Source organism: Dryobates pubescens, chromosome 6, assembly GCF_014839835.1.
Source record: "Dryobates pubescens isolate bDryPub1 chromosome 6, bDryPub1.pri, whole genome shotgun sequence".
In the NCBI taxonomy this organism is placed as follows: domain Eukaryota; kingdom Metazoa; phylum Chordata; class Aves; order Piciformes; family Picidae; genus Dryobates; species Dryobates pubescens.
Genome location: NC_071617.1, coordinates 44466364 through 44490736, shown reverse-complemented (window position 1 = coordinate 44490736; position 24373 = coordinate 44466364). Strand labels below are relative to the sequence as shown.

The 24373-nt window shown below is 42.2% G+C and overlaps 1 protein-coding gene across 2 annotated transcripts in view; it reads left to right on the top strand.

Annotated features, from left to right (window-relative positions):
* Positions 1-24373, top strand: part of LRFN2 (leucine rich repeat and fibronectin type III domain containing 2) — a 197408-nt gene that overhangs the window by 132967 nt on the left and 40068 nt on the right. For both annotated transcript variants that reach the window (XM_054162425.1, XM_009903149.2), the window contains exon 2: positions 13019-14411. In XM_054162425.1, the coding sequence (XP_054018400.1) occupies positions 13039-14411 (1373 nt within the window). In that variant the 5' untranslated portion in view covers positions 13019-13038. The remainder of the gene's footprint in view (positions 1-13018; positions 14412-24373) is intronic.

Here is a 24373-nt window from a genome sequence, read left to right as displayed (position 1 = left end):
AGTAAAAAAGCCAAAATGTTTAAAACACATTGCAGAATGTGCTGGCACATGCTAGAAAGCAAAGAACACATTAAAAAAATGAAGAACTATAAAGCATGCAGGAAGACAGTATTAGCAATGCAACTAGAAGATTCTTGGGTAACAGAGCCTGTTGTTTGCAATATAAATTTAAATGCAGCATATAGAAGCTGGCCACTTTGATCTGATAAGACTGTCAGTCTATGAGTAGTTGGTAAGCAGAAATTGTGAAGTGAAGCAGAATATGTATTTGAAATAGTTAGGGTTATATGTTTTATTTTATCACATGTTTTCCCTTCATTTTAATTTTAAGAGAGTTGTTCTTTTTTGCTGACTTAGTGCCAGTGAAAGGTGCTATAGAGAGCCCTGGGAATTGAAGGCTTTTGTTTCCTCATAAATAAACATAGCAAGTGCAGCAGAAAAGCAGCTGTCCTTATCCTGCCTTCCACTCACCTTTCTCTAGCATCACCTGTGAGACTTATCTTTCTTGGGACAACAACTTGGCAGAGCCGTCAGAGTTTGACAGGAAAACAGCAGAACCTTATATGGTTTCACATTCAGATGTACTCTTGTTATTTATAAACTGATACAGAAGAGGCGCTTTTTGTTTACCTTCCATTTGTTTTTATGGTGCAGCTTCTCTGTGTACTTACTTGCACTAGTCAAGTTTCCTCCATGGGCAGGAAAGGTAGAAATGTACTCTATTATATCTGGCCTTATTGTGAAAGCTGAGATTGAGAGCTGGTGAAGTCATTGAAGCAGAAGAAGGTGAAATGCCAGGAAAGTACATAAAGCTTCTCTCAGGGGCTTCTGTGCTACAGGAACTTGGGATAGCAGATGGGCACTGGGGACTAGAGTAATTTAAGCCATGCACAAACATCCTCTGCCTCTGACTTTTGTTGACTGCAAGCCTTGGGAATGATCTAGGGAAAAGGCTGTAAAAACTGTCTCTTATTTTCAATCTCCCTTCCTGCACCATCAAGTATTGTGTCCAGTTCTGGGCCCCTCAATTTAAGAGGGACATTGAGACTCTTGAACATACCCAGAAAAGGGCAATGAGGCTGAGGAGAGGCCTTGCGCACAAGCCCTATGAGGAGAGACTGAGGGAGCTGGGGTTGTTTCACCTGGAGGAGGCTCAAGGGAGACATTACTGCTCTCTACAACTACCTGAAGGGAGGTTGTAGCCAGATGGGGGTTGGTCTCTTCTCCCAGGCAACCAACACCAGAACAAGAGGACACAGTCTCAAGCTGTGCCAGGGGAGGTTTAGGCTGGATGTTAGGAAAAAGTTCTTCACAAAAAGAGAGATTGGCCATTGGAATGTGCTGCCCAGGGAAGGTGGTGGAGTCACCATCCCTGGAGGTGTTCAAGAGGGGATTGGACATGGCACTTGGTGCCATGGTTTAGTCATGAGGTGTTGGGTGACAGGTTGGACTTGATGATCTTTGGAGGTCTTTTCCAACCTTGGTGATTCTGTGATTCTGTGATTCTGTGAGGTTTTTTCCAACCTTGTTGATTCTATGATTCTGTGACATCAGGCTTCCCCATTAACTGTTTTTATACACACACAGAATCTCCAGGTACCTTGCAAAAAACTGATTAGTAGAAGTTTGTAGGTGTAGCTCCCCATATCTTGCAGAGATAAAAGAAAGCTAAGTAAAACTCATGTGAGGCTACATATCAATACAGTGATAAAATCACCCAGCAGTTAGAGCTAAATCCAGATCTCAGTGAGACAGGCACCACAGTCTTTTCTTTCAAAGTAATTATGCAAACACTATCCATGACACTAGATTTGCATTAACAAGTTGTACAGTGACGTGCCTTACCTCTGGAAACATCACTGTGCAAATAGAAGGTAGGAGAATTGAGAGGTCTAGGTTTTCCATGAATTACTTGAATAATCTTGGGCAAGATATTTCTTACTCATATGTAAAAATGAAGTACTAGTATTCTCTTCTGTAGAGTGCATTAACAATCATAGAATCATAGAATCAATAAGGTTGGAAAAGACCTTAAAGATCATCAAGTCCAACCTGTCACCCAACACCTCATGACTATTAAACCATGGCACCAAGTGCCACATCCAATCCCCTCTTGAATACCTCCAGGGATGGTGACTCAACCACCTTCCCTGGGCAGTACATTCCAATGGCTAACAACTCTCTCTGTGAAGAACTTTCTCCTCACTTTGAGCCTAAACATCCACCCTAAACCTCCCCTGGTGCAGCTTGAGACTGTGTCCTCTTGTTCTGGTGCTGGTTGGCTGAGAGAAGAGACCAACCCCCTCCTGGCTACAACCTCCCTTCAGGTAAAAACCTAACATGGAAAGAACAGGTGTTACTACTAAGCATCCTGGATGGCCCATGCTTCGCTTCTCTTTCCTGTCCAGTGACACAGCAGTTTGGAAACAGGTAACTGTACAAGCAAATGCAGCATAGTCTGAAACTTTGTTCACACGGTAAAAATAATGCCACTGTTACGTCCTCCAGGGAAACAGTGAGTTGCCCTCCTGCATGGAAATCAGAAAGTGAGAGTGACTAGAAAGAGAAATTTAACTGATAAATCTAGTTCCATTCAAACTAAGTGAGAGGCAAGAAAATACAGTAAAAACTTTACCAGGCTGACAAGAGAGCTTGTGTCATGCAATGATGTAGCAGGAGTCTTATGTTTCCTTCTCAAACATCTGCTAATTTCCTTCTGCTGATTTCTTACCAAAGCATGAGTCATTCAGAATGACAAATCACTGGGGTTGTATTCCTTGTAAGAGGGGACATCTGCTACTCAATGTCCATGCTAACATGCTTAGGAATCCTAATCTGGGGCATTCAGCAAAAATTTGGGTGGGTTTTTTGTTTGTTTTAACAGAAAATTCAGTTTGCCTTGCCCATGCTTCAAAATGCCTCCAAATCTTTGCACGTGATTTGTGCACTGAATTAAATTTATAAGAAACATCAGGGAAAAAAAAAGGACCTTTTTGTATGGATACGTTTGTGGAAGCTGGGGGTGGGTGCCTCCTGCTGCTGCCATACAGGGTGTTCCTCTGGTGCCTCGGGTGGGCAGCCCACTGGGTGGACACAGGAAGCTGTGTATTTCATACCCATAATGTCCTGCTCCCTATAAATTCATCTGCAAAGTCTCTCACTTCATCTTTCTTCCCTCACTGCTCCCAAGGGAGATGCTCCCTATCTGGTAATGGAAGGGGACTTATCTCAAGGCCACTTGGGCCTTGTTAGGCCTAATGCCAGGAGACGAAGGGGGAAGGAAAATCTCAGATGTGGCCAGCTGAGATTAGCCTAACAGTGGAGGGGGGAAGAAAGAGCCCTGGGGGTTTTGGGTGCACTCTCAGGTAGGGAGAAAGGGAATGCTGGGATGCTTCTGGGTATGCTGTGAGTGACTCTGTATGCTTTGGGATCTTTTTTGTCACTGTGCTTGTAGCTTCTGTAAAACACTCATTGTTTTTCCATTCAAACTTTCCATCACTTCTAAAATCCATTTGTTTGAGTCTCATTTTTCTGCCCTGGTGGGAGGCAAGGGAGGATCTGCCTTCAAACTGCCTCAACCTTCTTTTCCCTACTGGTGTCTCTTTGGATGTTGATTGTACAACAAAGGAAAACTGCAGTCTGTATCCCAAAAACTGCAGTCTGTATTGCAAATAAAGAATACTTCCTAAGAAGTATTGGACAAAGTTTGTCTCTAGGGCGAAAGGAAGTGTCAAGAAAAGAAGAGAAAAAAAACAAAAGTAAAAAAAAAAAAGGAGGAAACAAAAAGAAACTTGTCTAGGCAAAGAATAGTAGCAAAGAATAGAATCCCAATTTTAATTATCCCCTCTTTCCTTTGACGTTCAATGAAATAGTGTAGGAGAAAGCTATGTTTGGTCTCTGACTTAGAAAACAATGTAAACATATTGTAACTGAAGGGAGAAACTTGGCAGAATTTGGTTGGATGTGTTAGAATATTGTTTTGTTATTTTACCCTATTGTACACCTTAATTACACACATGCCAGTGGAAAATAACCAATTAAGATGTGACACATGTAGCTTCTGATAGAGTACATAACTTTGCTGTGTAACATAATAAATGTCTTCTCCTGCTAATATCTAGGCCTGGAAGCTGTGCTCTAGGGTGATCAAACACCTATGAATTAGAGTAAGACAGAGATAAAGATTTGTTGTTGTTGTTGTTATTGTTACGGTTCAGAGCAGAACGGAGTTTGGATTAGGATGATAACTGGCCTTCAACTGTATTTGCATAAACCAATATGGTATGGATAGGATAGGATAGGATAGGATAGGATAGGATAGGATAGGATAGAATAGAATAGAACAGAATAGAATAGAATAGAATAGAATAGAATAGAATAGAATAGAATAGAATAGAATAGAATAGAATAGAATAGAATAGAATAGAATTAACCAGGTTGGAAGAGACCATTGAGATCACCAAGTCCAACCTATCATCCAACACCATCTAATCAAATCAACCATGGCACCAAGCACCAGATCCAGTCTCTTCCTAAACACCTCCAGTGATGGTGACTCCACCACCTCCCTGGGCAGCCCATTCCAATGGCCAATCACTCATTCTGGGAAGAACTTCTTCCTAACATCCAGCCTAAACCTCCCCTGGCACAGCTTGAAACTGTGTCCTCTTGTTCTGGTTCTGGTTGCCTGGGAGAAGAGACCAACCCCCACCCGGCCACAACCTCCCTTAATGTAGCTGTATACAGCAATAATGTCCCCCCTGAGCCTCCTCTTCTCCAGGCTAAACAATCCCAGCTCCCTCAGCCTCTCCTCATATCATTATCCTCCACAGATGTGGCTGCACTGGAAAGCTCTAGGAAACCCATCAAATAGACCTTTGGTTGACGTAACATTATCCTCAGTGCCTAGGGAAACAGGTTATTTTTACCCCTGGCCAGGCGCCACCAGGTAACTATTCAGCTGTTTTGAAGCTTCTCTTACTGCCCACCTGCAGATTCTCATCAGCTGTCTCAGAGAATTTCAGAAACACTCTTGCATCTGAAGAAAAGCGACACTGTGTGCATCTGCAGTAAATACAGGTGCACTGCACATATCAAGCAATGTTACCTAAGTCTATCTGGTTATCAAAGGTCTACATTTGGATTTTCTATATGGTCTCTTCAGCTTTTATTTTTGTACATTTGCAAGTACCTGTCTGCATGTCTGCATTTTTTTGCATATTCAAAAAGCATGCAGGTTTTTCCCTGCATGTTGTTTTTTCCCTAAGAAAGGAGGCAATTAAAGCCTGGTTTCCAGTAAATGAAGGTAGAATAATGCAAGTGCAGCTATTTCCACCCTAGTCATCAAAATCTGTCTATGATTATTAAGATTATCATGTGTCACTCACAGGTTCTGGCTAGAGTTATGTAATTTTTTAGATCTGTGAGATTGTTCATGTTCCATGAGAGCACTTTAGCAATGATGCTAAATGAAGCATCCAAAGTATTTGTTTCTAGTGTTTCTGAGATGCAGTGTTTTGGTTTTGAAATGATGTGTTTTGTGTAGGTATCTGTCTAAAGTAGCATTATATTTAGTGAAATAAGCAAATATTCCTCTTGAGCCTGCAGTGTGTGCAGGCAGCCAAGAAGGCCAATGGCATCCTGGCCTGTATCAGGAATAGTGTGGCCAGCAGGAGCATGGAGCTCATTCTACCCCTGTACACTGCACTGGTTAGGCCATTGGAATGGGCTGCCCAGGGAGGTGGTGGAATCACCATCACTGAAGGTGTTCAGGAAGAGACTGGATGGGGTGCTTGGTGCCATGGTTTAGTTGATTAGGTGGTGTTGGATAATAGGTTGGACTTGATGATCTTGAAGGTCTCTTCCAACCTGGTCTATTTTATTCTATTCCATTCTATTCTATTCTATTCTGTTCTGTTCTGTTCTGTTCTGTTCTGTTCTACTCTGTTGAATTCATATTACAGGTCTGAATTAATTTAGTTTCTATGATTAGCATTCACTGAACCATGAGCTTTAGGACAGATACAAGTGAAAGTGACCTTGACATTGAAGGTAAACATCATTCTAGGCTAAAAAAAATGTGTTCTGCAGCCCAAGAAATTTAGGCTAATTTCCTAAAGCCCATGTTTCTTTTGCTCTTTTTCAGTCCAAGATGAAAGTGTCATGACAACAGATCAGACAAGGTCTAGAGATGGCACCTGTACCTTCTGGGTGGAAACTCGTTGTGGCTTGTTTGCTTGTTTGTTTGTCTTTATAAACTAGATCACTAAATAGCAGTCAAATTTACACAGTGAGAAACATCACTCCTCACTCTGATGGCAGCAGAGCTATTTTCACATAATGGTGTCACTATCTAGTGACAGTCCTTAAAAAAACATCTCAGGAATGTAGCCCCTCAAGGCCTATTGAACTGAACTGGAATGGGGCACTTAGATTCCCTGAAGAATTTTTCAGGTCTGCATCCTCCTCAGCATCCCTGAGCTGTCTGCAATGCACTTTTCCATGGAAAGTAGTAGAAAGTTTAGCTTCCAAAGAATGTGTGTCCCTGACTCACCTACTCCTGAATTACATTAAGACTGCAGAGTGAGTTTACTGCTTATTAGACACTGGAAAACCTGACAGCTCAAGGCACTTCAACAGCAGAGTGGACCACCTGTTGTCTAAAAAGGCTGAACTTAGGTTGCAGCCTTTAAAGCAGCCAGGATATGAATAATGTCTCTTCTTTATGCAGATTCTCTGATGCCAAGCAAGAGGTGGACCCACAATGGCATTCAACAAATCCAAGTGCTGGGTGCTGTACTTTGGCCATAACAACAGCCCATACAGGCTGGAGAGCAGCCAAACCAAAAGGGACTGGGGGCAGTGAGGTCATTCTGCCCCTGTACTCAGCACTGCTTTGGCCACCCCTTGAGTTCTGGATTTCTCAGTTTAGGAAAGATGTTGAGTTGCTGGAAGGTGTCCAGAGAAGGACAACAAAGCTGCTGAGGGGTTTGGAGCACAAGCCCTATGAGAGGCTGAAGAAGCAGGGGTTGTTTATCCTGGAGAAGAGAAGGCTCAGGGGAGACCTTCTTGCTGTCTACAACTACCTGAAGGGAGGTTGTATCCAGGTGAGGGTTGGTCTCTTCTTGCAGGCAACCAGCACCAGAACAAGAGGACACAGTCTCAAGCTGCACCAGGGGAGGTTTAGGCGGGATGTTAGGAAGAAATTCTTCCCAGAATGAGTGATTGGCTATTGGAATGTGCTGCCCAGAGAGGTGATGGATTCACCATCACTGGAGGTGTTTAGGAGGAGACTGGATGGGGTGCTTGGTGCCATGGTTTAGTTGATTAGACGGTGTTGGATAATAGGTTGGACTTGATCTTGAAGGTCTCTTCCAACCTGATCTATTCTATTCTATTCTATTCTACATATACACACAAATATATATACATATATAAGTTACACAATCAGAGTTCCCTTTTTTCCTTGTACTGGCGAAGAACTATCAGTCAAATTAATGCAGGAGGAGCTTAGTAAATACAGCCAGAAATACTTAAAGAAATATATGCTTGTTAATATATGCTATGATTTATAAAATGTAAGGTGGCTGGAGAAAGCAAGCACTTCACATGTTAGAGTTATTATTTCTTTTCAATAAAACAACTTCTTAAAAAGGCTTAGACAAAATCTAAATTGGACTGTACATATGCACACATAATGAGCAGCTTTACCCCCAAGGAATTGAGAAGCCTAGGAAAACACAAAAGACAAAAGCTAAACAAAAGTAATATTAGTGATTGTGAGTTTGAGCCTGTAAGCACATAGGTACATAACTGACTTTAAATATCTGAATAGTCTCACAGATGCTCACAAAGCAGTGGATTAACACCCAACCCGGGTTTCAGTGTATCTAACACTGAGGACAGATTTAGATGCAGAGATATTTACTTTCCTTACAGCCATTGCTTGATGATTCAGGCATAAACTACCTGCATGGATCTGGGAGAACAGAAGATCAAGTTTTCCTACACAGTTTTTGGCAATGGAAAGGATTAAAGAGTAATTCTTATCCTGACATAGTCCTATCCCATTTTACACATTGTAGATTAAACTTCAGAGAATATGCATGAAATTTCACCCATTGCTGCAGTCCTTCAAGCTTTGCAGCTAGGGGCGTAGATTTCCTAGTGGCACAGTTTCACTGAGAATAGAGATAAGAGAAGATTAACAAGAAAGGGAAAGGGCATCTCCCAAAAAGAGAAAATCCAGTTCTTTCACAGCATCTACAAAGCTGAAGCAAAGCATATTAACTCACTCACAAAGTTCTTGGAAGCTGAATCCCAGAGCACTTGGAGACAGCAGAATCAGAGCTACTATCCATCTGTCTCTCCATGTTGTGGGTTTTTTTAATTATTATTATTATTTTATTTTGTTTGTGTGTGAGTGTGTGTTTTTCTCTCAGCCTGTATGCTGCAGCTATAGCTTATTTGTCTGTCAGCTACCTTGTACTTAGCACTGTGCTATGCAAAGGCTATTAGAATTTATATGCAAAGCTCAATGAATATAGAATTAAAAATGCTTCAGAGACATTCCTGAAATGAGATGCCCAATCTCAGAATTTGTATCTTTATGAGGAAAATTTGAATAAAACCCACCAAAGTTTATGACTCTTGCAAATATTAATTCATACCAATCCATGTTATAAGAGGACTGAAGGGGATATTTTTCATCTTGAGCTGAGACAGGAACTGTGCAAGATTTATTGACTTGCTGTGAGAAAACTACTTGACTGCCTGATAGATATCTTTAAAATGTAAATCTGAATGGTGAGATTGTCACAAGGCTACTGTTAGCAGCCTGTAAAATGCTTGGTCTTCTGGGTCACATGAGATTTTAGGAACGAGGTAGGCAAACCTCAGGCAAACCAGACCCTGAAACTGACGTTTTGTGTCTTATGTGAAAATTGCCAGAAATAAAATCAAAGCAATTTTTGTTATACATTCATCCCTTTGGCAGCTAGCAATTACTGCAGCTGTGTCAGAGTCTAGGTTTTTAGAAGATACTATTATAATTGTGCAGACTCAAGAATACTTACCTCTTCTGTGACCCAGTGCTTTGTCTGTCTGGAGAGGAAAAGTAAAACCGGATGCCTGATGGGAACTTCAAACGTTCCCCATAAGGAATCATAGAATCACCAAGGTTGGAAGAGACCGCAAAGATCATCAAGTCCTACCTGTCACCACAGACCTCATGACTAGACCATGGCACCAAGTTCCACGTCCAATCCTCTCTTGAACACCTCCAGGGATGGTGACTCCACCACCTCCCTGGGGCAGCACATTCCAATGGCTAAAACCCTGTTCACCTCTGTTTTCTCCAATATCCTATAGGCAGCTATTTGTGTTTGTACTTTACTTGCTGTGTCATGAACTTCAAGATTACATTGTAGAGAAACCCAAGGTTCAGAAGCTTAAAGTGCTGATGGTGCCAAAAGATCATAAAGGCAAGAAACATTTTCTGTAGACGAACAATATTTACATGAAGGCTTTTCAATCTGTTCAATGAATGGAATGACAGCAGCCATTCTAGTATGGTCGTGACTGAATTGTCCTCCTGCTGGTAAAAGCAAATACTGCACTTTCTGTGTCATCTTCATGCACACATGCAAACACACAGGCAGATGATGTGCTTTCAAGCCGTCCACAGATGGTTTCCAACCAGGCTTTACTTTGCCATTTAGACCTCCTGTTTTACAGCCTTCTCTCGGTGTTACAGTCCCTATTTTCTGTAATTAACTTCTGTTCCTCCTTTTTTTCTTTTTTTTTTTTTTCCCCCACAACTGCTTTTCACTCTGATACTTAGAGTCAACTGTCTCTCCAAAGCACTGCGATATTTAACAGCATCCGGAAAAAATGCAGTTAGAGAATTGGGACACTTAAAGGAGACAGTGCTCTTGTAAGTGTGCATTCACATTTCTGAATAGATATTCAGAGGGTGGGAATGTAGATGAGAGAGAAGATGTGAAAGGGCTTATTACTAATTAACTGTATCTATTTCTTCCCTTTTTAAACTGCTTTTTGTTTATCATTTCAGCTGGTAGGGTAATACACTAAATTAAAGCTGCAGAACACAATTATAATTAAGATTCCAAAAGCCAATTGCCTGTTAGTAAACTACCAATTGATAAAAAAGTAAGGGATATTTATAGCTCTTCGCTAAGTATGCCACAGCTTTACATGAATAACATACTTGATAATCTCCAAACATCTTATTCAGTAGGCTTCTCTTTAGTGTTGAGGCTAAGATTACTTTTCTTTTACGTCATCCTTTACAAAAGTATCTTGCTTTCATCTTGTTTGCAGAGCTCAGCAAACACAGATGCTTCATCCTCTCCTGTGAAACAGCAGTAGCAGTATATAATGGCTAACAACACACCATGCAGAAAACCTTGCCATAAAAAACCCAAACCTGAGATAGTTCAGCACACATACTATTTTGCATTTCTACAGCTTGTTCTTTCGGTATCATCTCACATATTCTGTAGAAGAAAAGCCAAACCACATTGCCCAGGAGAGCAATCGGCCACCTTTGGGCAGAGCCCCAAACATAGGGTCCTTGCTTTCATTCCTTTCATGGGGTGGTGGTGCAAGACCTGGTTTTAAAAAAATATACTGATGTGATAGGCTTTGGTGTGTGTTCCTGGGGGATTAATATCTTCATCAATGGTCTGGATGAGGGAGTTGAGTCCATCATCAGTAAGTTTGCAGATGACACCAAGCTGGGCGCAGGTGTTGATCTGTTAGAGGGTAGGAGAGATCTGCAGAGGGACCTTGACAAGCAGGAGAGATGGGCATACTCCAAGGCCATGAGATTTAACACATCTCAGTGCCAGGTTCTGCACATTGACCACAACAACCCCATGCAGTGCTACAGGCTGGGGTCAGAGTCCTGGAGAGCAGCCAGGCAGAAAGGGACCTGGGGGTACTGGTTGACAGTAGGCTGAACATGAGCCAGCAGTGTGCCCAGGTGGCCAAGAAGGCCAATGGCATCCTGGCCTGCATAGGAAATAGTGTGGCCAGCAGAAGCAGGGAAGTCATTGTGCTCCTACTCCTGTACTCAGCGCTGCTTTGGCCACCCCTTGAGTCCTGTGTCCAGTTCTGGGCCCCTCAGTTTAGGAAAGATATTGAGTTGCTGAAACATGTCCAGAGAAGGGCAACAAAGCTGGGGAGGGGTTTGGAGCACAAGCCCTATGAGGAGAGGCTGAGGGAGCTGGGCTTGCATACCCTGGAGAAGAGAAGGCTCAGGGGAGACCTTATTGGTGTCCACAACTACCTGAAGGGAGGTTGTATCCAGGTGAGGGTTGGTCTCTTCTTGCAGTCAACCAGCACCAGAACAAGAGGACACAGTCTCAAGCTGTACCAGGGGAGGTTTAGTCTGGATGTTAGGAGGAAATTCTTCACAGAAAGAGTTAATGTCCATTGGAATGTTCTGCTCAGGGAGGTGGTGGAGTTACCATCACTGGAGGTGTTTAAGAAGAGCCTGGATGGGGCACTTGTTGCCATGGTTTAATTGATTAGATGGTGTTGGGTGATAGGTTGGACTTGATGATCTCATACGTCTTTTCCAACCTGGTTTATTCTATTCTATTCTATTCTATTCTATTAATAATTAACTTTTATAATTTATTTTAATTATTATAAAATGTCTGCATGACTGTCATTTCAGCTGCTTGATGAAGTGTAAATAATTACAACGTGACCTTTTTTTGCTAAATGAGTTTCCCGTGTTGCATGTTTGCTAAAGTTCGTGTAGCCTTGTGGTACTAATTAATGGATTCATTATGAGACACTCTATATTATCCATCACGTGTACAGTGGGAGGGAAAACAGCTCAGGCACACTCAACTGCCTGCCATCCACTGCTTAGGCACTGCAGAGGCAATCGATGAAGTATGAGAGTGTCGTGTGTCTCACTGTGTTTCAGGATCAGTCACTGCACAAGTGCCAAAAAGTGATGCAAGGTTATATACTGTGGTGTAAGTGGAGTCACTGTCCCTGGAGGTGTTCAAGAGGGGATTGGATGCGGCACTTGGTGCCATGGTTTAGTGGTCATGAGGTATTGGGTGACAGGTTGGACTTGGTGATCTTTGGAGGTCTTTTCCAACCTTATTGATTCTATGATTCTGTGATTCTATGGTGGGGTGATGCAGGTTAAATAGAGGTAAAATGGCCACATCAGAAAATATAGCTTAAATTGTGCCTGTAGCTACAGCCACAAGGGAGGATCTTATGGTGACTAGAGCACACCATCTTGGCAAAAAAAGCCTGGAAGATTTGTCTACCTCTTTCTTCAGAGGGAGAATGAGGGCTAGAAATTAATGATCTGTCCATTTCTCAGACAGGATGTCTCTCCTGCCAGTCATGAATTTTGTTGTGGGTGGGCAACTGAACTGACTTGTGCCAGCACTGGCCAGAGAATTACATGGTCATTACTAATCACATTACTGAAGGGTAAATATTCAGCTATTTTTAACCATAAAATCAGCTCTTTCAACCCTAAGACTAATTCCACATTATTATGCAGGAGCATGTAATTACTGCAAGATAGCTTTTACCCTCAAAGATGCAGACAGTATTCCAAAGGAAATCTTTCAGCAGTCTGAAGGCAGGATTTGTCCTCCACCAGCTACCTGATAAAAATTACACCTCTTTAACTGTAAAACTTTAACTGTCACAAAATCTATTGCCAGGCACAAGCAGTAACAGTTCCTATCCCATTCAGACCAAATACCACTTTTATTTTAGTTCCCCCCCCCCCCTTTTTTATCTTTTTTAATAAAAAAATGCATTATGTGGAGAAAGATATTGCTAAAACACTTAACTTTACCATCTCAGAGTGCTGATCACTTTAGGTGTGTCTCCTGAAAAGAGGCACTGCTAGGTCTCTTTGGAGGCAGACGCTGGGTAAAATATAAGATAGCTATATCGAAGCTGCTACTGATGTTCCTTGTAACTCTTGAACTCTTTTCCTTTCTTACAGGTACTGCAGCTTGATTTACCATGGAAAAATTGCTCTGCAGCATCCTGTTGTTTGGAATGGTTGTCATGGTCAATGCTTGTCCCAAATATTGTGTCTGCCAGAACCTGTCTGAGTCACTGGGGACTTTGTGCCCCTCCAAGGGTCTCCTGTTTGTACCGCTAGACATAGATCGAAGGACTGTTGAACTCCGTCTGGGAGGCAACTTTATTATTAACATCAGCCGTCTGGATTTTGCCAACATGTCTGGACTTGTTGACCTTACTTTGTCCAGAAACACCATCAGTTACATACAGCCTTACTCTTTCACTGACTTAGAGAGCCTTCGTTCTTTACATCTGGACAGCAACAGGCTGCCTGACATTGGAGAGGATATTTTGAGAGGCTTAATTAACCTTCAGCATTTGATTTTAAACAACAACCAGCTAAGCAGCATCTCTGATGAAGCCTTTGAGGACTTTTTGCTGACACTGGAAGACTTAGATCTTTCCTACAATAACCTCCGAAGCATTCCCTGGGAATCTATAAGGAGGATGATAAACTTGCACCAGCTCAGTTTAGATCATAACCTGATAGATTATATTACAGAGGGGACATTTGCAGATCTTCAGAAATTGGCCAGATTGGATCTAACATCCAACAGACTTCAGAAGCTCCCCCCTGACCCTATATTTGCCAGGTCTCAAGTAATTCCATTAGCTGTTACCCCATTTTCTCCACCTTTGTCTCTCAGCTTTGGGGGCAACCCACTACATTGCAACTGTGAACTCCTGTGGTTAAGGCGACTTGACAGAGATGATGATATGGAAACTTGTGCTTCTCCTCCAGGTCTAAAGGGAAGGTACTTCTGGTATGTACGGGAGGAAGAATTTGTTTGCGAGCCTCCTCTTATTACACAACACACTCACAAGCTACTGGTTTTAGAAGGGCAAACTGCCACACTGAAGTGCAAAGCCATTGGGGATCCCACCCCCATCATTCACTGGGTGGCCCCTGATGATCGGCTCATTGGGAACTCTTCAAGGACAGCTGTCTATGACAACGGCACATTAGATATCCTCATCACCACCTCCAAGGATTACGGGACTTTCACATGCATAGCAGCCAATGCTGCTGGAGAGTCCACTGCAACAATTGAGCTTTCAATAGTTCAGCTCCCCCACCTCAGCAACGGCACAGGTCGAGCAGCCCCACCAAAATCCAGGCTTTCAGACATCACCAGCTCCAGCAAGTCTAATCGTGGGGAAACAAAAGGCCCACCAGAAAGGGCTGTCTTGGTGTCAGATGTGACCACTACCTCAGCTTTGGTCAAGTGGACGGTGAGCAAGTCAGCCCCTCGGGTAAAAATGTATCAGCTGCAGTATAATTGCTCAGATGATGAAGTCCTGATCTACAGGTAAATGCAATAGCTGCTTGGTCTTCTGATGATGGCAGGTGGTGGAAAGCAGGATATAAAGTGTTTTACTCTTTGATGACTGATTTGACTTGGAACTGAGTTAGCACTGCCACCGGTAGCATTAGTGGTGTCTGATAAATATGCATTGTGTCCCATCAGTTTACGCGGCGGCCCCTGCACTGCTTTTCTGTTTATGTCACACATGACAAATCTCTGCAGTATTGACTCTAACAACAACTGGGCTTAGTAAAATTTTCAGTTTAATAAAAAAAGTGGCACTGTTGGTAGCCTCCTTGCTAGTCTTAACAAAGAAGGAAATTCTTGACAGACTAGAAGTCAGAAGTTTCCTTTTCCACCTCCTGTAGGAGGGACTGAAACATATTGCTGAGAGAGGAAACCATGTGGGAGGAAGTTTATGCTGTCTACCCATAATACAGACTCTAATTATTCTGTGATTCAAGATTTGGGATTGTTAACAAGAGACTTTTCACCTATATGAACGAGCTCTTTTCTTACTTCACTAACGTCTGCTTTATGCAACTGTAATGGATGACAGCTTCGGAACACTTAAAGTTTTATATCATATTAAATACAAGAAGCAATAGAGATAATTTCAAAAGCAAGCCAGGAATGTTCGTTCCACTCTTCCCGTTCTAAAACTCCTCCAGCATCTAAGGATGTAAAAGACGAGTTGCTCTTGCAGTGAAGAAGCAATAGGTTTTAGGGATTAAAAATGGGGAGAAACAGTACAGGGAAACAATGTTACTAGCTCTTCTTTCTGTATTGGAAGAATGATAACCAGAGTATGTTCATGCTAGTGATGAAACCCTCAAAACCAGCCTTTCTTGCCTTTCTGTTACAAAAACAGCAATATCAGATGCCATGAGGTGAAGTCTCTCTGTCATTACATCTGCTACCAAAAGAAATCAGAATCTCAGGGCTTTACCATAGCATATTTTTATTTACCCAGACAAAGTTAAAACAAGAGGTAATAGATGCTAATGTGATGTTTTTCACTCAGCTTTGTCTTACAATGAAAGGAGAGATGTTGAGCTGCTGGAAGGTGTCCAGAGAAGGACAACAAAGCTGGGGAGGGGTTTGGAGCACAAGCCCTATGAGGAAAGGCTGAGGGAGCTGGGGTTGCTTAGCCTGGAGAAGAGAAGGCTCAGGGGAGACCTTATTGCTGTCTACAACTACCTGAGAGGAGGTTGTAGCCAGGTGGGAGTTGGTCTCTTCTCCCAGGCAATCAGCACCAGAACAAGAGGACATAGTCTTAAGCTGTACCAGGGGAGATTTAGGCTGGATGATAGGAAGACGTTCTTCACAGAATGAGTAATTGGCCATTGGAATGTGCTGCCCAGGGAGGTGGTGAAGTCACCATCACTGGAGGTGTTTAGGAAGAGACTGGATGGGGTGCTTGGTGCCATGGTTTAGTTGATTAGATGGTGTTGGATGATAAGTTCAACTCGATGATCTCAAAGGTCTTTTGCAACCTGGTCTATTCTATTCTATTCTGTTCTATTCTATTCTATTCTTTTCTATGTTAATTTTTTTTCAGAATTGAATGTTTAGTTGACATGGACAAAATTTTGTGCCAACAAGACTTTTATCTCAATTAGTTGTAGAAAAGAAATAGTAAGGTGATTTGGTTAGCTGCTCCAGACTTATTCACTCTTTGCCAACGTTAGGAATATTGACTAGCAATCTAAAAAGCATTTTTAAAAAGGAAATTTATTCAAATGTTGAAAGAATCTGAGGAAATTTTGTTCTGTTCATTTCCCTTCCTCCCTTACAAAAATATGTTGAAATTAATCAAATCAATTAGCAAGCAGAAATTATTTGTCTTGCGCTGGCTAATGTACAATAGAACTAGCATGTTAGCTTTGGGACTTGTGACTATGTGGAGTTAAGCAGAATGAAAGATGAGATAAAACTAAGGAATGATAGAGAATTAGGAATAGAATGAAAGAAAGTGCGCTACTGTCAGGTTTTCCTGAGGCAAAGCTTTTGGCAAAAACTCAGCAGTGTTTAAGATCTTGTGCCCAGGAGAGTCTGATAAAAATACTCTGAAGAATGTGTGTAGTCATATCACACATGTATAGTAAATTTGGCCCAGTTAACAGGAATATTCCTGCAACCAGAAAGAGAAGTTTGCCGAAGCTGTCAGGTATTGGAATTGGTTTGATGTCTTGATTTACTGTGGGAGAAGATGGCTGGAGTAAACAACACAAACAATGAAGAGTTGAAGTCATGCAATCCTGTAGCTGGAGGGCTGAGAATCACATGCTATGGACAGAAATTACAGAGAGATGCCATCTTACCAGCCTGATCTGGAGGAACAAGTGGCTGTCAAGGTGTCAGGCAACCCTAAATTCGTATCCTGTTTCCACTGCTGCGTCTCAGTGAAATTTTGGTCCTTTATTACTTTATTTGGTTGTGGGTCAGTTTTCCAGAAGCAAAGTGAGGATGGTGCCATTTCCATAAATCTCACATCAGGACCTTCTGAGGATTCATTGATGATGTGTAGCTCTTTTCACTCACAACTCTCAAAAGCACTTCACCAAAGAAAACAAATTTTATTTCTCTACATTTTGCATCAGGGGAAAATAAAGCATAGAATGATAAAGTGAATTGTCCAGCATCTGAGAGTTAATCAGTGGCACTCAAATTATGAAAACCAGCTTTTATGACTTTCGGTCAGGGAACCACTCAGTCCTTTAGAGTTAATTAACTAAAGCTGTTTCATTTTAATTGGTCAGATGCATATCACTGCGATGAGTGCATAGAAAAACCCTAAGGGAGAAAGATTTCTACAGTGCTCTGCTCTATAAGATGTTTTGTATGTGCTAAATAGGGTGTGATACTGCTTAGCTGACAAAATGATTGTCACTTTAATATATGTTTAGATATGTCTGTATGCAAGGAATGAGGCTGTGCTTAACTTGAAGGAATCCTGTCTCACTAGTAATATGACCTGAGCCTCACACCTTGGGCTTGGAGATGTGGCCACGCTGAGTTCTGAGATCCTTGGCAGACAAACAAAAGTGAATCGATCATCAAGGACAGGATCATAAAAACGAGAGAGAGAGATTACCACTCCAGGATCCAGCATCATGCAGTGTAGTCTCCAATCCACATTTCAAAGATGGTGGGGTGCCAGCTTGGCTTGGTTACCTTTGTCCCTTTTAATAGTCTCCTGTCTCTTGGGGTCCTCCCTGATGGGCATGTGCATTACCTTGCTCTGGAAGGTTCCTGAAATGGGTTCTCAGGGGTTGGCTTATTCCCCTTGCTGTCATGACCGTGGCATGACCTTTCTGTATTCAGAGGTGTGGGAGACAGTAACAGGTGTAGCTCTATGGGCCTTCTAATTTCACTGAATTGAAACAGTACCAGAATACACTCTGGGTACACCAGTGCCACTATAATGAGGATTTAGCAGGAGGAGCAGCATTTGTCTGTTTCTCCCATCTCAGCTTCAGTTCTATTTGCCATGTCAGGACCATTGCTGAAGCTACCAGCAGGGTTTTATCTCTTTCAGTGGATTCAGGATGCATGTTTCTGATACTGATCTAATGAGCACAATCCTGGATCAACACTGTGTTCTGCACAGCTTCCCAGAGCGAGAATAACAAGTTGGAAGAATGACATCTTGTGCAAATGTCTCAAAGGGGCAGCTTGGGCAACGTCAACTTGCAAAGGCAATGATTGCCCCTAACAATGGCTACTCAGAGGTGACATGCCATGTTATCTTTTCTACATCACTGGCTCTTTAATGGAGCACACCTTGAGTCCCGTGTCCAGGTCTGGGCCCCTCACTTTAGGAAAGATGTTGAGTTTTTGGAATGTGTCCAGACAACAAAGCTGGGGAGGGGTTTGGAGCACAAGCCCTATGAGGAGAGCCTGAGGGAGTTGGGGTTGTTTAGCCTGGAGAAGAGGAGGCTCAGAGAAGACCTTCTTGCTGTCTACAACTAACTGAAGAGAGGTTGTAGCCAGGTGGGGCTTGGTCTCTTCTCCTGGATGGCCAGCACCAGAACAAGAGGACACACTCTCAAGCTGCACCAGATTAGATGGTATTGGATGATAGGTTGGGCTTGATGATATCGAAGGTCTCTTCCAACCTGGCTAATTCTATTCTATTCTATTCTATTCTATTCTATTCTATTCTATTCTATTCTATTCTATTCTATTCTATTCTATTCTATTCTATTCTATTCCCCACTCATTTAACTCTTAGTAGTATCTCATATCTTCCTGTTTTTCTGCCTTGACCTGTGCTTATATTGTTGTAGCATGGGCCTGTGCTGCAGCTGTGTGTCATACACAGGTGAACACCACTGCTTACCTGATGTATGTGTGTTCCCAAGGGTCTTCTCTCTCTCTGACTTGTCCTTGCACTGGTTTTAGTAATCCAGCTGTCAAGATGATGCACACACCAATGACACTAAATGTGCCTTGTACCCATCACTTTTAGCTAAGACCAGAAGTTCATTGTAAAATGCATAACTAAAAATCCCTCCTTATCTGAAGGAAAAACATAGAATCATAGATTCGATAAGGTTGGAAGAGACCTCAAAGATCATCAAGTCCAACTTGTCACCCTGTCACATGTAGGAAAAGAAGCCAAAGTCCAACAGAAAAAGGGATGGAAGTAAACTTCAGGTCTACAATGCAATATCCGACTTTGAATTTAGGCTTAAGGGAGCAAACACCAGAAAACCTTTTCTAATATAGAAATTCTACCTTCTCTTGAGGAAGTTAATAGTATATTTTTATCAGTCTAGATTCTCCTTTCAAGAGTGTTTTAGATGTGTAAGAACATCAGACTTATGATCAGTGCAATTTAAGCCCTGGCATGCTGGATTCATTCTGAATAAGGGATTAAGCTGATATATAACAATTTAGAAAACAGTATCTTTGGGTCTCACTTTCTTGCATGTAACCCAGGGTGACAGCATTGCCTTGCCTCACAGGGATAAACATAGTAGAAAATACCATGGAACCAAGAGCCCACATAAATGAACAGGGAGATGCTGCTTTGAAGTCATGGTGTGGTCTGTAGGAACAGAGGTAATCATGAATGATTAAGATGGAGCATTACATAACTGCAACATCTGAATTTACGTAAGGCATCCAGGGACAGAGACTGTGGTTTGCTAATTGTGTAGAGCACCCTACATGATGTGGGACCAAAGCTCAATTTTGGCCATCAGGCATTGGTGCAATATATGAATTCACTGATATCTTAAAAGATTAATAAATCTGCAAGTGTTTTCTGGAACTTCCTAGGTCATACTGAGCCTGCTGGCTGTGTTTTGCATTAAAGCAGTGATGCAGCTGCTTAAAAATGTGCATCTGAAATGTGACACTGCTATTAGATTTATGAGAGATTTACATCAGGTTTATTTTGTGGTATTTCATACTAAGAGTGATAAAAACAACTACACAAATTAAGAATTACTGTAGCACTATAGACTCCCTAGCTTATGAATTCAGCACGGGGGGGTAGGGGGGCAGGGGGAGAGAAGAATTTTTTATCTTTCTGAAAGCTTTTTTTCCCCATATATATTTTATATAGCAGACAGTCTGAGCATTAAAATATGAATAAATGTCTCCATATCTCCAGCCTATTTAAACAATGGTGTCGTGGATTTGATTTCTTAAACAATATAATAGTGATTTATATTTACACGGCTGCTTTCACTGCAAGTGCTTCGCAGACTGTCTGAACAGAGATCACTCCACCAACTACTGCTGTCCTGTCACCTCTCAGTTAAATATTAGCTGCAGTTTGGCAGTAGGGTGATAGTGTAACCCCATTTTATGAGCAAAAGATAACTTCATGTTTGCCCTTACGGATACTTTAACCTAGGTAGGAAGCAATTAACTGAGTTTGAATGCCCCACAGCACAGTGTGATAAATACGACCATCCATACTTCCAGTTCATTACATGGCAATAGGAAAATGTTTTATGACTAAGATGCTGCAAATTTCAGAAATACCTAAGCTGTGTAAGGATGTTCTTTCAAACAGCAGTACCATACTGAATACCACCAGGTCATGCATCAGAGAGGGTGGCACTGTTTAGTGCTAGTACTTCTTGCAATGAAAGCCTACTGCATGGAGGTCTAACAGCTAAAAACTGAAAACAGAGGGAGCCCTGATCTGTTGCTGTTAGGGCAAATAATCTCAGCAGCCTGGTGCTGTAACAAAGCATGATTACGTTATTTTCTCTGAGGAAAGTTAGAAATACATAGTTCTGGTAAATTTAGAAAAGACAGGGGATTCATTTATTCTTAAGGGCCTGAACATTTACCCTTCCGTGTGACTTGGGTGGTGGTTCATACAAATGAATACTTAACACTCCTACTTTTTTTTTCAGTTCCACCCATCTCCAGTCTTGCTAGGCATTGACCTTCCTCCACAGCTCACATCTGGTGCAAGAACCCCTCCTCAGCCTCTACATGTGAGCTGAGCTATTCCAGTTGTGTTGCATTCAGGATCCAAACCTTGATTTGCTCAAAGCATTATATCATTAAACATTGAATAAAATGAGCATTAGGAGAAAGGATACCACATGAAGACAAGAGGCATCATGTATTAATAATGTATATTTGACAGGTTGAGACAGCAGCTTTATGAGAATAAAAATGTGAAGTCATAGTTCCAAAGAGAAGAAAAATTTATATGAGCAGAACAGGGGAATGTTTGACTTGGACATTTGGTATTTCAGGTCATTTGAGAGTGATTTGCAGCAGAAGTGTGCAATGACTTCTAGAGGACTTTGAGTAAGTGTGGGCTTACTGAAAGGCACTAGACATAATGAAGAATCCACTTCACAGGGACAAGATTCTGAGTTATTTTCAAGGTTTAGGGTTGCTTTTCGTTTGTTTGCTTGTGCTTACTTTTTTCTCCCCCTTCCCCTTGCAATATGAGAAATCAAAGGAATAAGAAAGAAAATGTAGTGAAAGTTAGAAAAAAAAGGTACATGTATTCCCAGACAATTACATGAAAAATAGAAATATAGGAAATAAATAAAATTATGAAACTAAGCAAGAATGAAATAAATGTAGATGTACATTTTAGTATTAGAATAGAATAGAATAGAATAGAATAGAATAGAATAGAATAGAATAGAATAGAATAGAATAGAATAGAATAGACCAGGTTGGAAGAGACCTTTGAGATCACCGAGTCCAACCTATCACCCAACACCATTTAATCAACTAAACTATGGCACCAAGCACCCCATCAACTCTCTTCCTAAACACCTCCAGTGACAGTGACTCCACCACCTCCCTGGGCAGCTCATTCCTATTTTATTGTCACTAAAGTAGTCCTAGTTGGTTGTGGCAAACAATCATTCACCTGGTACTTGTACAGAAAGTGATAAGAAATCCATTAGTCAGAGCCAGTGGAGTTTATGATGAGCAGAGGCAGACCATGCAAAAAACTACCCAGATCAGTATTTTCTGCTGTTGTGTTTTAACCCCAGCCAGTAACCAAGCACCTCATGGTCAGTCACTCTGCCCCACCCAAGAGAGAATTGGGGGGAAAATATAAGTAAAACTTGTGGACTGAGATAAGAGCAGTTTCAGAATTAAAATAAGGCCTTTGACACCGTCCCCCACAGCAAACTCCTGGCCAAGCTGTCAGCCCATGGCTTGGATGGGAGCACACTGCGATGGGTTAGGAACTGGCTGGAGGGCCGAGCCCAGAGAGTGGTGGTGAATGGTGCCACATCCAGCTGGCAGCCAGTCACCAGTGGTGTGCCCCAGGGATCAGTACTGGGCCCCATGCTCTTTAACATCTTTATTGATGATCTGGACGAGGGCATCGAGTCCATCATCAGTAAATTTGCTGACGACACCAAGCTGGGGGCAGGAGTTGATCTGCTGGAGGGTAGAGAGGCTCTGCAGAGGGACCTCGACAGGCTGGGCAGATGGGCAGAGTCCAACGGCATGAGATTTAACACATCCAAGTGCCGGGTTCTGCACATTGGCCACAGCAACCCCATGCAGAGCTACAGGCTGGGGTCAGAGTGGCTGGAGAGCAGTCAGGCACAGAGGGACCTGGGGGTGCTGGTTGACGGTAGACTGAACATGAGCCTGCAGTGTGCCCAGGCAGCTAAGAGGGCCAATGGCATCCTGGCCTGCATCAGGAACAGTGTGGCCAGCAGGAGCAGGGAGGTCATTCTGCCCCTGTACACTGCACTGGTTAGGCCACACCTCGAGTACTGTGTCCAGTTCTGGGCCCCTCAGTTTAGGAAGGATGTTGACTTGCTGGAACGAGTCCAGAGAAGAGCAACAAAGTTGGTGAGGGGTTTGGAACATAAGCCCTACGAGGAGAGGCTGAGGGAGCTGGGGTTGCTTAGCCTGGAGAAGAGGAGACTCAGGGGTGACCTTATTACTCTCTACAACTACCTGAAGGGAGGTTGTAGACAGACGGATGTTGGTCTCTTCTCCCAGGCAAGCAGTACCAGAACAAGAGGACACAGTCTCAGGCTGTGCCAGGGGAGGTTCAGGCTGGATGTTAGAAAAAAGTTCTATACAGAAAGAGTGATTGCACATTGGAATGGGCTGCCTGGAGAGGTGGTGGAGTCGCCATCACTGGAGGTTTTTAGAAGACTTGACGGGGTGCTTGGTGCCGTGGGTTAGTTGCTTGGGCGGTGTTGGATTGGTTGATGGGTTGGACGCGATGATTTTGAAGGTCTCTTCCAACCTGGTTTATTCTATATGTATGTATAAAATAATAATAAGGATAATAAAAGATACAATAATAATACATTGGAGCTGTTTAAGAGGAGGCTGGATGAGGCACTAGGCGCCGTGGTTTAGTTGATTATATGGTGTTGGATTATAGTTTGGACTTGATCTCAAAGGTCTTTTCCAACCTGGTTAATTATTCTATTCTATTCTATTCTATTCTATTCTATTCTATTCTATTCTATTCTATTCTATTTATACACTGAGCATGACATATTATGGTATGGAATACCATAGAATACCTTTGGCTAGTTCAAGTCAGCTGTCCTGGTCACGCTCCTTCCCAGCACCCCCTCACTGGCAGCACTCAGAAAACTGAATAACCCTTAACTTAGGATAAGCACTACTTAGCAACAATAAACCATCAGTGTTATCAATGATATTCTCATGCTAAATCAAAAACATATCACTGAACCAGCAACAAGGAAGAAAATTACCTCTATCACAGCGGAAGTCAGGACATCTTGCTTGGTAACCACAGGAAAGCAAAATACGAAATGGCCACTTTTCCCTACATGAGGCATATGTAAGGGCATGTGAGAGGGCGCTTTTGTTACTGCTGCCCATGCTGCAGTGCCCCAGCAGAACAGAGAAGGGCAGGAAGATAAGGGCAGAACATCATTCTTTTTACCAGCTTGGAGGCATTTTAATTTTCTTTAGAGTTTAAAAGTTGTCAAACAACATTTTAGTGAGTTGTGTGAAGGAGTTGTATGCTACAGCTTTACTCCCAAGCTCAGCTTCAGAAGCTGAATATGAAGGCAAAGAGCCTGATTCTCTCCTTATCTCCTGCTGCTGGGATGCAACCCTACCACAGCCAAGGGTGTTGCATAGGGTGAAAAGGAAATCAGAATATATTTTCAGCATCAGACAAAAGTACACCCATTTTATCTTTGCTGCTAATTATTTATTTAGCTTATCGAAGGCTCAACATTTTTATTTGAAGGGAATTTAGGATGAGCAAATGCTTAGCTATAACATGTGTCACATCCCCTGTATCAGCTGCTTGCAACCCAAATGCCAGGAGCTGTCTCCACCTGTCATTGCAATAATGAGCTAAACATCCAATGCTAAAATGAGCTACTGAAATAAAACTTTAATAAGCTTCAGATAAGACAACAATTTCATCTTGAAATAAAAAGTCTCAGCATATTCAGATTCATACCCTTCCTGAGGAGCCAGCATACATCTGTACCATTAGA